Source organism: Lampris incognitus, chromosome 5 (assembly GCF_029633865.1).
Source record: "Lampris incognitus isolate fLamInc1 chromosome 5, fLamInc1.hap2, whole genome shotgun sequence".
NCBI classification, from domain to species: Eukaryota; Metazoa; Chordata; class Actinopteri; order Lampriformes; family Lampridae; genus Lampris; species Lampris incognitus.
Genome location: NC_079215.1, coordinates 61,893,218 through 61,907,153, shown reverse-complemented (window position 1 = coordinate 61,907,153; position 13,936 = coordinate 61,893,218). Strand labels below are relative to the sequence as shown.

Below are 13,936 nucleotides of genomic sequence, written 5' to 3'. Positions count from 1 at the left end.
GCAGAGATCATTTGTGATTTGGAGTTGTGTTATGTGTGTTACCTGCCCCCTGCTTGACCCCATTCAAAAGGGGATTATCAGGCTAACTGATGGACTTTCTGGTCATAATTCGACAAGCGTGTTCATGGCATGTGCAACTCAAATACACCACAAAATGTTGAATATTTAACAGGTCTACCACAAGAAGTCAGTCAGTTGGTATCAAACTTGCAAATCGTAAAAACAAATTAGTACGTCAGTTGCATCGCATTGCCTAAAAAGTAAAGCCATGTTTACTGGGGGAGTGTGTGATTTAAGTCAAGAAAGTATTTGGAGCCGCTTGGCAAGCCAGTTCTCCAGAAGGCTAAAGTAGTCCAGTTGAAATGCACCACACAATTATGTAAAAGCATGTGGTACAGTTAGTTGTTAGGCTGAATTTGACTTGTTACTTGTTTTTTTTCTCCTCACAGATGTGCATTTAGTTGTGGTTTCTATTTGGTTTGTCTGTTGTAGATTCAGAGGAAGTTGAGCCTCTTAGTGTTAACTGAATGAGGGACACTGAGAGGACAAAGAGAGCAGATTGTGCACAATGTTGGGCAGTGAAGCTCTCAGAGAATATGGGAAAGGCTGTTAGGATGGTGATGAGGTTGTTGTTGCAGGCCGACTGTTTAGTCCAGGGCAGGTTTCCAGCTGTGTGGGACTCTGTCAGTGTTAGCTTGTATGTACAGTCAATGGATATGCAGAAGCATGTACTGAAGCCCCACCCCTTATTGATTTTGTATATGTTGTAAATTTTAAAAAAATCCACATTTACACTCTAGTGACAACCAAACATGTTGGGGGGGGGGGTGACCAGTTTAAGCTCTTACTAACACGGCATAAAAAGTTAATGAATATAGTTTTAGTCTCTTACCCTCCACTTTAGCACATTTATTGCCCTTAGCTTCTGCATATATATCATTCTCTGCTTCTGCATACATATATCTGTGTATGTTTGTTTTTCAGTCGAGTTTCATCAGTTGCCAACTCTTAACGTGTTGATCTCTCCTGAGATGAAGAATGAGAGATCAACTTCCTTCTCCTGCTTTGCCACTGATTTTTCACCAAATGCTCATGAAATCAAATGGCTCAGAGACGATGAGGAAATCCGTGACAAAATCTCTGAGATCCAGACCTCCTTTGAGCCCAAACGTAATGAGAATGGGACTTTGTACAGTGTCGTAAACTATCTCCAGGTTGATAAAAGTGCTTGGACGGAATCGGAAGCCAAGATTACATGTGTGTTTAAGCAAAAAGAAGAAAATGTCAACAAATCTGTGGACTATAATACCACACCGGGTGAGTAAACCTATGGAAAGCAGAAATGATCATAATTGCAATTCTAATGATTTCCCAGCTGTAACAGTTCAGTCTTGCTTAACCACTCTTCTTTCTACAGGTTCCACCACATGTAATGACCCATGTGTATATGTTGACATTGAGATCTTGCCCCTCAGTTTGGAAGACCTGTTTCTGAACAAAAAAGCTAAACTTGTGTGTGAAGTGCTGGAAAAACAAGGATCCGTTGAGTCAGTTGAGTGGCAGGACAAAGATGGGAAACCTTTAAACAAGGACAGTCATAAGAGCAGCCGAGGACCCCACAACCTCTACAGAATTGAAGTGGATGTCCTGTTTGAGGAGTGGAGCGAGGGGATGGAATATTATTGTGTTGTTGAACACAACGACTTAATTAAAGCTGTAAGGGAGCGTTTTCAAAGGGACAAAGGTGAGAATGTTTTTGGTTACAGTACATGAAAGACTAACAATGTATTGTGCTGTCATTTAGTGCATGTTTTACATATAATATATTTTAATATTAAATGTCAAATATGTTAACATATCTATAAAATATGATTGCTTATGGCAGGAAACAGGCTTGTGCTGTCTGTCTCATAAAGAATTTACTTGAATCACTGGATTATTTATATACACATACACACACACACACATATATATGTTTGTGTGAAGCATTCTCAGTTCTGGCACTAAGTTGTGATTGTTCTCTCATGCTTGCAGGAGAAACGATTAAGCGTCCATCTGTTTTTCTGCTGAGTCCAGTAGAACAAACTAGTAATGACGTGGTGATCCTGACTTGCTATGTGAAAGATTTCTACCCCAAGGAGCTTGTAGTGTCTTGGCTTGTTGATGATGTGGCAGCAGATCCAGCTACCTATACATTCAATACCACAAATCTTTTAGAAAACAGCGGATTCTACTCTGTATATAGTGAGCTTACGTTGAGCTTGGACCTTTGGAAGAAAAATGACAAGGTGTTCAGCTGCGTTGTCTACCACGAGTCTATGATGAAAACAACAGGAGTCATTATTAGGTCCTTTGTACAAAACACCAATGAAAAACCCAACCTGGTTAACGTCAGCCTTAACATCCCTCAAATTTGCAAGGCCGAGTAGATGTGATGTTGTGTCCATGTGTGTTTTGCTATGTGTGTGTTTTGTTTGTTGCCTGTGATATGACATGCCGTTTGTCTTTAAATGCAGAACTAAAATCAAAATAAAAAAGATTTACTTCAGGACTGTTTTGATGTATGTTCAATTCAGTTTGTATCCTCATTTCAACATTTTTGCAATGCCATATGTTTAGTTAACATACAAGTTGAAGAAAGTACACATCAGATGGAGGTATCAGCATACCAGCAGCTTAAAGTATAGTGACCAGTAGGCCATAGACATGTTTATATGCAAAATTAAATGCTCTAAAATGAAGCGTCTGATACTCATCACTGACCATAAAAATGAAAAATCCCCCAAACAGCCTAACAAGTAAAGCCTAAATGACACTAATCTTAACAACTACATGACTAGATGACTAATAATAACTTATTAGTTGTTGTTTTCTGTTGTTATGGTGCATTTATTTGTACTGTATTGTCTTGTCTCATGTGCCTGTGTTACCTCTGTTGGTTTCAGCCTGTCAAAATAGATATCTTTTCAAGAACTAAATCACTTAGCCTGGGCTCCCAATACATCACTGTGTTTTAAGGACTCACAATAGTACTCCACAAGCCAAGCCACATGCATGCCATTATCTTTTCTTTTTCTTTTTCTTTTGTAAAGAAGGGTCTTTCTAGAGCAAGTCAGGAATCACTGTTTTTGCCAACATCTCCATTTTATTATACAAATATGTATTGTGGACTTAGGACTAAGGTCAAAAGTATTGTTCAGTTAGTAATCCATAATACACAACTGGAGAGCTGGGAATGAAAAGACGTAAGGCAGTCTGGTCACTGCCTCTTGCACGCCTGAGTATTAGTTTCAAATACAGTCAAGTCCAAAGAATAAGCACACAAGAAGCACACAAAACCCTTACACCATGTGCACTAGTTAAAGCTGCAGAATAAACCATGTTCTTTGTAAGGCAACAGAATCAGTGTGAATGAGAAGACAGCTTCTGGGTATATTTTCTGCGAGTGTACAAAGGGCACCAGGAACAGCTATCAAGTAATAATATTGGGTCGTGTAAGGATGTGTAGTCTCTATATGGTGGCTATTGTATGAAATCTTAATTTATTTGAAATTCAGTGGAGGACAAAGGTAAAACTGCCAATGTAACACCACGTTAATCTCTTCATGCAGAATTTATTTTTCTGACAGACAACCAGTGGGGTCACACCACAGAGACGGAGCAAGATAGCACCGGGAAAACAGCCATTACCTTCATCATCCTCTTCCTCATCACTCTGTTCTATAGCGTCGGAACCACTGCCATCAAGGTAGTGAGCCTCCATTACAAAACATTAAGGATGAAATAGTTTCTGAGACAGCATGGTTTGATAAGTTAGAGTTCAATATCTGGCATTGGTATATCATGCAACTTGGATTTAGCATATTTCCCGGACTATAAGTCGCTGTTCTTTTACTCGTCTGGCTGCTCCTGCGATATATATTCCAAAGCCATTTCATTCATTCATTATCCAAGCCGCTTGTCCCAACTGGGGTGGCGGGGATGCTGGAGCCTATCCCAGCAGTCATTGGGCGGTAGGCGGGGAGACACCCTGGACAGGCCGCCAGTCCATCACAAGGTCCTATCCCAGCAGTCATAAAAAGAGTCGTATTGTTAATTAGATTAACAATGAGGCGACACAATAACTCAGACGGATAGCACGCTGATTCAGCTTGACTGTCTTTTTACTGAAGGCCTTCTTCTGTGGTGTTACATGTCATTCAACAGGTACGTTACAGCAGCAGCGCCACCACAGGCTAAGCCTAGTTACTACACATCACATCTCCCTCTTTCAAGCAGAACACCTGAACATGTAACCAAAGCAAATAAACCTCAGTCCTGTAACACCACAGATGCAGGAGGTCGAGTCTTCTTGTAGGTTACAGTAGTCCCCCTCTCCCGGAAGCGCGCCCTCGCGCTTAGTTTTTCCCGCGCGCTCTGAAGAGACTTATGAGGATCTGCACCCTTCCGGACACCACAGCTGCCACCAATGTAACCGAGCATATCTTCCGCCCGCTGCGGGATTCGAACCTGCGTTGTACTGCACCACGAGGCGGAATCGCTAACCGCTCGACCAAAGGGGCCAATCTCAGCCAATCACAGCGCGTGTTGCAAAGATCAAAGGATGGCCAGACTCTCTCTATACACACGGCGCTGTCCTGGTCGCTGCACTAGCGCCTCCTCTGGTCGGTCGGGGTGGCTGTTCAGGGGGAGGGGGAACTGGGGGGAATAGCTTGATCCTCCCACACGCTACGTCCCCCTGGTGAAACTCCTCACTGTCAGGTGAAAAGAAGCGGCTGGTGACTCCACATGTACCAGAGGAGGCATGTGGTAGTCTGCAGCCCTCCCCGCATCAGCAGAGGGGGGGGGGGGGCAGAGACCGGGACGGCTCGGAAGAGAGGGGTAATTGGCCGGGTACAACTGGGGAGAAAAGGGGGGAAATCACAAAAGAGAAAAAAGGAAGGAATAAATGCAGTGGGAGCAGGATTAAGAAAACAGTGCCATGCAGGGGTCTACACCCCGAGTATACATAGACACCGAAGAGACTTGTTGTTTCCTCACAACATGTTTTTCTCTCTGAGTGAGACTTATACTGCGATTCCCTTGTGGTCCGGGAGATGTGGTAATGCAACACAATCCTGTACAACTACACACAACAACAGGGTTTGAATAAGGTTAAATGAAACAAAGAGAAACGATCAAGAATGAAAACACACAAAGCTGTTGTCCTGTGGCAGTGAGGAAAAGAAGAAGGATGATGTTATAAAAGATGGCTGAGACACAACACATGTCATTACTAGAGACACAACATAGTGAATCTTCTTCTGTTTCTGAGTCAGTCTTTCTCTTCTTTTTCCTTTCCAGATTAAATGAAAACGTGGAAAAGGTGACGAGTGATTGCTTTAAAAAGTAATGTTTCACATGTTGGTTCTTTGTCTACTCATTTGTTCAGAATGTAAGTGTTCACAACCGTCATTTCTCTCATTCACTATGTCGGCTTTGTATTCTCATTGAAAATAATAAATGTGTAACTGAAGAAAATGATTTAGGGAACTGGTACTTTTTCTCTCCTACTTCTTCGAGTAGGTTCTCATTGGGGTCCTGTTGGCTTTTAAATGATCAGATCTAATTTAATATCTGCCTCTCATATTGGTGCTGGTTCTGCCTTTGAAACGTGTTTAACTGCAGCTTGTTTGCTTTGAAATGTGTATTTTACTTTGCACCACCCCGCAGCTGGACTTACCAGACCATGTCCAGCTCCATATTCAAATGGACCGTTACTGCGGTGTGGTGGTAAAAACAGGCCAGAGAACTCAGTCAAGCAGCACAACAGAGAGAGAAGCCCACATGTAAATACTTCTGAGATATTTAGAGTTACACTTTAGTTCCCTATCTGGCAGAGCCAAACTTCACACCTGCTGTTGGCGACGCACCGCTGCTCTGTTCAGTCTTTCACTTCTGTTTTTCGGGAGCTTTTTTTGGTACCAGCATGTTATCCAACGCTTCCGCCTGCTTCCTGCCTGTTTCGCTCAGCCCTGCCCTGCTCTAGCTTTTGTGCAACAGCCATCCAGCTCCACCCGAAACTAAGCTCCTGCCACTGTGACAGTACATCTGCGCCCTCTAGCCTGGGTAACAAGACAACAGACTTAGTACTGACGGTAGACTTGGTGACATGTACACACGTCACAACAGGTATGTGTATCTCCAGCGGCTCTGAAAAAGGGCCCGAGCCATCAAACATTCACGTTGAACACTCTAGATGAAAAGAAACGCTTATCTTATACATACTTCCTGTGTCTCAGTGCAGCGGGTTGTCCATCCGACCGTCACCATGTCCCCTGACTGGAGGTGGGTCTCTGGGGCTGCAGAAGTGAGCCTTGTGTGCACCTACAGCGGTTACTACCCAGACGACCTAGAGGTGCAGTGGCAAATAGACAGCCGTGCTGTCGACATCGTTCCGGTCCAAAAGAAGTTTCAAGCTGGGGAAAAGGAGGGAAAAACTTTCAGCCTAAGCAGCCAGATTGAGTTGGACCGGAAAAACTGGACAAATGGCTCAAATGTCACGTGCAAGTCCAAACACCACGACGCCGAGTTGAGCAAATCAATCAGTATTTGTGCAAGTAAGTGCGGCTACTTCTCAGTGACGATGCAGCAGTGTCGTTGCTCCATCACTCCTCTCAACATACGCCTTTCACACTACAACTCCTTTAAAATGTACATTTAGGGGCGTCAGCAGAACACAACTGATGACAAAAGTCTAAACATTCAGAGAGAAGATGTTGAGCTTGGCAAATGCATGTTTGATTGATGAAGTTAAAGATAAGAAGTTACAAGAAGTAACATCCAGGATGTTTGGTCTGACTTGATCAATGCTTTCAAGTTAAATTAACTTGATTTTTGACTCGTTTGACCAGCAAATGATTTGAACGATAATCATGAGAGATGTTGCCACTGGATATAAAGATTTAAAGATATGATATGGCTGTTATGGAGTCAGATAAACACGACTTCGCTAAACAAGTGATCTTTTGGCAGTTTACCCTTCCTCCCCTCCTTGCATTCACCTGGAGACCCCCAGCTTCAAAACAGTGATGATGGCAAAGCCCGAGGTGACGGCTACGTGTGTGGTTGAGACTGTCTATGATGCCAAGGTGACCTGGCATGTCGATGGGGAAGAAATCTCAGCCACAAGAACCGTGCCGAACCGGACCGGCAGCAAGACCTATTTCAGCAGCAACCTGACTGTTTCCACAGACAAGTGGATGACGTACAGTCGCGTGACATGTAGGGCTGAACACCCCTGCTCCCCTCCAGCTGAAAAGACGGTGGATATAAGTAAGTCACCTGTACCAAATGATGTTCATGTGATATTTGATACAACTGAACTCTGCAGCAACCCCTGTGTTTGTTTCAAAGGGCTTACAGCGGACAGGGCCCCGTCGGTGCTGATCAGAAGATCTCTGCCACACTTGCTTCATGGAGAAGATGCCGTGCTGGAGTGTGACGTCAGACAACTCTCCTCTAGCGACCTCTACGTCACCTTTCAGGCCAACGGAAGTGACATATCTGAAAAACAATTTGTTGATCTTTCCAAAGCCACAGGCCTCACTTCAACCACTCTCCAGTTCTCAGTTCCAAAAACCCACCAGGGAAAAGACAACACGTTCACCTGCAAAGTGAACCAAGGCTTCGTCAACAGCTCGGTATCAGACTCAACCGGACGGATTTTTGGTAGGTGACCAGCTGAACTTCTGTTGTCAGTTGTGTTTAGTCTGTTGGTGTCCAATGTCTCTTTGTCAAACCCTTTCAATAGTAATTCTTGACTTTGTGTGGGGACATTTAGGTGACCTGTCAATGGAGCTTCTTCTGGTCCCCAGTAAAGACTCAGGACAACAGAAACTCTTGTGCATTGGCTGGGGTTTCAGTCCCCAAATCAAATGGCTTTCTGGGTCTCAGGACAGATCGGCATCAACTAAAGACATCTTATTAGGTGAAGACGGTCGTGTGGCAGTAATCAGTCATCTCAATGTGCCTCAAAACGAGTGGACAAAAGCAGTGGTCTTTACTTGTGAAGTCTCTGACAAGGTTTTAAATAAAACTGTCCGCGATGAAATGGGCTTCTGTTCAGGTAAAGTGAAACAAAAAGGGAAGTAAAAACCTACACTAACTGTAGAATAACAGTCACTACCCCGAAGTAAATATGAAAATATAGTGTTTATAATTCCACTTATAACTGTACATTCAGAATATTTCTAAATGTATTTTCATGATCAATAAGAGTTCCACGATGAGTCATCCAGTATTAAGGAGCTGTATTTTATATATCATTTGGTCTTTATTTAATGATATGCCAGTCAGACATGTACATCATAGTCTTGTTCACTTTGACAAGGAACATTTTTTTTATTTTATTTTCAATAACAGCAGCATCATCTCGGAAAGCTGGTGTCTTCATTCAGGGTCCAGCTCTCCAGGAACTGCAGACGGATGAACAGTTGGCTTTCACCTGTCTTCTGGTTGGTCAAAATCTTGAAGATTTCTCCATCACTTGGAAAGTTGGTGGAAATAAGTCTCAGAGGGCATTGACTGAACCACGGCTGAGTCACGACAATGGGACGGAGACCATTCGTAGCTTCCTGAACGTATCAGCAAAGGCTTGGCTCACATATACACAAGTATCCTGTGAGGGGAAGCACCTATGCTCCACACAGGGTTACGAGACGCACATAAGCAGAAGTAGAGGTATCCTTACCAACACAAGCATACAGTTGACCTGCAGCCTCAGGCCCCGGTCACACCAGAAACTGGCAGTGCAAAAGAATGTTGCGTGCTCCTGTGGGAACAAACTTGCTGACCAAAAAACACTCGGCACAGTGAAATGAATGGAACATGGTGAGACCATCCAGTCTTGCTTCACAACCAACTGCAAACCACGCTGCATTTCTCTTGTGTAGTAATTTATCTTCTGGCAGAGCACAATAGTTAAAACTGGATGATTTAACGCTAGTAAAACAGGGAGCTTCCTCCATTTTGGATCCTCACTAGCCACTGCCCCATCAGATGCCAACGCAGTCCAAGCAGTTCTGCTACTGGTTGACAGTGTGAATTTGCATGTCAGAGTTCCCCAAAGCTGAACTCTACGTGACGTCATCGAGAAATTTACTTTGCTACCGGATGCAAATCCACTGATAGCAACAGTTTCATTCAGAGTAGTTGGTTTTGGCGGGAAACATCCCTGTCGTAAATGCTGGTGTGACCAGGGCCTTAATATTGCAGGACAAACGGGTGGCATCAATAATCAACCCTGCATTAATACCTCACCATTATCTAAACTGTCGCTTGTGCTCCCATAAATGAAATGATGGAAATGAAAAGAGCAAAATACTCTGCTCATTGTTGTCTTCCTTTTTCCTTTCAAAAGATCCTAAGCCGCCATTTGTGAAGATAACAAGGCTGAATGACACGGACCTGCCGGGCTCAAACATGGAAACGCTCATTTGCCTTGTGACTGGATTTTCCCCCTCTGGCATCTTAGTGTTTTGGGAGAAGGACGCCTTGAGGCTGCCAGTATTACAATATACTATCAGCCCTGTCTGGAAATACACAGACAGCAACACCTTCTCACTGAACAGCAGACTGAACATATCCCGGCGGTCCGAGAGGGACCAGGAAGCTGCATATTCCTGTGTAGTAAAACACGAGTCATATGAGGAACTATTCAAAAGCACGGTACAACCTGTGTTTGGTAAGCAGCAAATAATAATATTTAGTAGAAGGAAGCATCAGCACTTGTAATGTACAGTTGTCTAAAAGAATAGTTGGGTTTCCAGGGTTTCTATTGTGTATCCTACTTAGACAAAGTCAGACAACTCGTGGGTGCATGTGGCTGTGCTTGCAGGGTGAAGGTAGGTTGACAGGGAGTCTGGCCTCGCTGAGCTCAGCTGCTGCAGGTCTACCGGGATCCTCTTAAAAGAAGGGAAACACACTTTCTCTGAAACCGAGTGTTCATACTTGTTACTCGCTAGCCTGCCATTCACCATTTCTCTTCATTCTACGAATGGTCCAAGTAGATATCCATCAGCTGAGCTAAGCTAGGCTAAACTCACCGTTCAACGTACCTTCAAACTACACGCAGATATAACAGGGCCTCCGGTGGCATGGCGGTCTATTCCGTTGCCTACCAACATGGGGATTGCCGGTTCGAATCCCCGTGTTACCTCCGGCTTGGTCAGGCGTCCCTATAGACACAATGGGCCGTGTTTGTAGGTGGGAAGCCGGATGTGGGTATGTGTCCTGGTCGCTGCACTAGCACCTCCTCTGGTCGGCCAGGGCGCCTGTCAAGGCGGAAGGGGGAACTGGGGGGATTAGCTGATCCTCCCACGCGCTACCTCCCCCTGGTGAAACTCCTCACTGTCAGGTGAAATGAAGCGGCTGGTGACTCCACATGTATCGGAGGCGGCATGTGGTAGTCTGCAGCCCTCCCCGGATCGGCAGAGGGGGTGGAGCAGCGACCTGGACAGCTGCACAGTGCCGATTCCGGTTTCTACTGCAGTGGTCATACTAGTTTCCTGTTTGTTGGCGCGTGCTATTGACAGTGGCATATTTTCCGCGATGCCTGCAAGATTTGCCGTGGATCAATGTCAACGACATGCACACAACTGTCGACAAACCTTCACCTGCACCTCCCAGCAAGCGGGTGAAAAGGTTCAAGTTGTACATATCAAGTTACGGCCACCATTATGAGGACGAGCAGACGAGCAGACGGACGGGATTGTGGACGTAACTGGATATGTACAACTTGAACCTTTCCACCCGTTTGCTGGCAGGTGCAGGTGAAGGTTTATTGACTCAGACATCAGGTTTAAAAGGCGTTCCCGGAGCAGCCGGAAGGTTTCATTTCACTGGGCTGAACATACTTTCTCATGGGTGTCATACATAGTTGATCTTAATTCTCTATATTCAAAGAACATTTATAAAAGTGACACGTGTTCCCCAGCTCCAGTGACACCGAGTCCACCTTCAGTCACCCTCCTCCATGGTCCTGGCGAGCTTGTGTGTCTGGCAAATGGTTTCAGGCCTGCACCGGTGAACATCAGCTGGTTCCTTGATGAGACTACAGAGTTGTGGAGCTACAACACCAGTGAGCCACACAGAGGACCACAGGGGGACTTCAGCGTCCAGAGCCGACTCCGCCTGCCCCCTGTTGACTGGCCACTCGGGGCAGTCTACACTTGCAGGGTGACACATGTTACCCTGACACTGGCCTTAAATTTCACCAAACCAAGTAAGTAAACGACTCATTGACACGTCACACGAGAAGATGAAACGGTTCTCCCACAAAATATCAAAGCTCGACCAGAAAGATGTCTCGTGCACTGGCGCCACGTGGTCCCTGTAGCCCGCGGCCGTGAGCCACGGTAGTTTGAACTCTTCTTGCTCTGAGTTGAAAGGGGGAGATGTGGGTTTCTGCACTGTGGGGTAGTAGGGCCTCATAAAACCCATTTTACTTTTTTCTCCATTCCGTTTTATTTTTTCCCAGTTTCGGGATTTCCGGTTTTCTTTTTTCCTGGATTCTCTCTTTTCTTCTTTGTTTAACTGTATAGATTTAATCATTTAATCACTGCCACTTGTCCCATGTCCCCTCGGGGGTGAATAAAGTAGTGCTGGTTCTGATTAACTGTCTACATTTAAGTTTTTACTTATTTTACCAGTTTCTTACAAGATATTGTTGTATAATAAATGTAAACAAGACAATAAAAACAATCATAAAATGTTAAAATGCTTCCAAAAAGGGCTTCAAATCTTAGAGACTGGGTGGACTTAACACAGTCGACCTGATAAAGGACAAACTCAGTATTCTATAAAATAATGAGCTCTCTAACGGGACGATGGGCTCAGCACTACTGTAACAACACCACATCTTGCACCACAGGACTTCACCATGGACAGGAGTGGGACTTGCAGCGGTCACTTGCTGCCTTCTCCTTCTGTCGTCGCCTCTTGTTCTGCTGCTTAGTGGCTTCTGGACTTCACCGGCACACCAGCACACAACTGCTTGGACAAGGACAGATCATTGTAATGATCACGTGACCGTACCGGGCCTGTCCCATTACCCGCACCTAAGTTACCAGGGTTCCTAGTAAGCTAGGCCCTACTTGACTTGCACTTTCCTGTCTGTGGTAAGACGGCAAGTGTGGACCAAGGCTGTGCAGAACTTGTGAAACAAAGTCGCACACTGAGGTGTTGTTGTCACCACGTCACTCACGCTACAGCTAAACACTTGTTTTAGCCACCGGCAAGCTGTGGGCTGCTGACTTCAAGATTATTCAGTGACATCTGCTCTCAACTTTAACACACTTACTGACTCACGAGGCGTCTGGGTAGTGTAGTGGTCTATTCTGTTGCCTACCAACACGGGGCTCGCCGGTTCGAATCCCGTGTTACCTCCGGCTTGGTCGGGCGTCCCTACAGACACAATTGGCCGTGTCTGCGGGTGGGAAGCTGGATGTGGGTGTGTGTCCTGGTCGCTACACTAGCGCCTCCTGTGGTTGGTCTGCTCGGGGGGGGGGTGACTGGCGGGAATAGTGTGATCTTCCCACGCGCTACGTCCCCCTGGTGAAACTCCTCACTGTCAGGTGAAAAGAAGCGGCTGGGGACTCCACATGTGTCGGAGGAGGCATGTGGTAGTCTGCAGCCCTCCCCACATCAGCAGAAGGGTGGAGCAGCAAGCGGGACGGCTCGGAAGGCTGAGTTTGTTACCTCAGCCTCATTTTTTTGATTAGTCATCAAATATTCAACAATGAGGTGTAGTAAATGTGTAATAAGCTGTGCTAAGATGATAACAGGTGTTAAAAAGATAGCCTACATTAAAAACACTTCTTGTCCGTCGTTTCGGCAGCCATTGTTCCTCCAACACCGGCAGCAACATGGCGGCTACACGTGACTCTGGACACTGTTCTGGAGCGGTATCAGCATCAGGGTGCACCCAGTGTCGGTCACGTGGACTGTAGGCTGAACGCTTTTCAGATGTAGGACACACTTGGACCACATGGAAAGGTGCACTTATGACCACAGAGTTTCAGGGGTTCTGCATTTTACTCCAGACCCTCTACACACCGAGACCCCGTCTGCAAGCTCTGCAGAATGTCCAGGCCTCTGACGGGCGATGTCGTCCACTTTATACACATGGACTACGTACATACACCAGTGTGCTGCATGACAGATGACTTGCATTGTGAGAGCATGTTACCCCTGCAAGGGGTAAAATGTCCCTTCAGAAACATCTGGGCAGGGGTTTTATGTCTGTGGTGCAGTCATTTCATTAAAGATGGTCTTTAATTCAGCAAACATCATCTACTGTTACAGAACTTCTAGACCATGTGTACGTTGAGCAGAACCAGCATGATGTTGTTATTCAAGATGTGGAGGAAGAAGACTGGTACATGGCCTTCACTTTCCTCCTGCTCTTCTTCATTTCCCTTCTCTATGGAGTGACAGTCACCCTCATAAAGGTGAGCATATGAGCAGCGGCTCTGAAGGGCTTTGGCAGCATTTTGTCTCACTGGTATGATTTACCTCTGTTAACATGAATACATGCTGGTTATATGCAGGTAAACTATTTATCCATATTCATTATGGTCTAAAACGTAAGACAGCACCCATCCTGATGTGTTTCCAGCCTGCTGGAACTTTCTGGTATCACAGCAGTTACACATGCTGTTCAGTTTTGTGCCAGAACCAAGATGAAATCAGAATAAGACAAACAAGATGTTGATATGGTGTCTTATGATATCTAAAGTGTGTGTGACTTCAAAAAATGTGTTATTTTTAGTTAATTTCTGCACATATCTTACACAAGACCATTTACATTTTTCCTTTCAGACTAAATGACATCCCAAGACAGATCCAACGGATTCCTGTCTATGGCCGGAAATGTGGATTTTTTTTCTTTCCTTTT

General features: G+C 45.0%; 1 protein-coding gene and 1 gene segment (V, D, J or C); both read left to right on the top strand.

The window, feature by feature from the left end:
* The window catches only part of LOC130113253 (Ig mu chain C region membrane-bound form-like), a 61,427-nt gene extending 55,917 nt beyond the window's left edge, over positions 1-5,510 (top strand). The window contains 4 exon segments of the C gene segment in view: positions 985-1,317; positions 1,418-1,744; positions 3,630-3,748; positions 5,344-5,510. Of these exon segments, the coding sequence occupies positions 985-1,317; positions 1,418-1,744; positions 3,630-3,748; positions 5,344-5,352 (788 nt within the window).
* Positions 1-13,936, top strand: part of LOC130113067 (uncharacterized) — a 1,140,561-nt gene that overhangs the window by 618,888 nt on the left and 507,737 nt on the right. The window contains exons 14-15 of the mRNA XM_056280578.1: positions 7,015-7,710; positions 7,823-8,107. Of these exons, the coding sequence (XP_056136553.1) occupies positions 7,015-7,710; positions 7,823-8,107 (981 nt within the window). The remainder of the gene's footprint in view (positions 1-7,014; positions 7,711-7,822; positions 8,108-13,936) is intronic.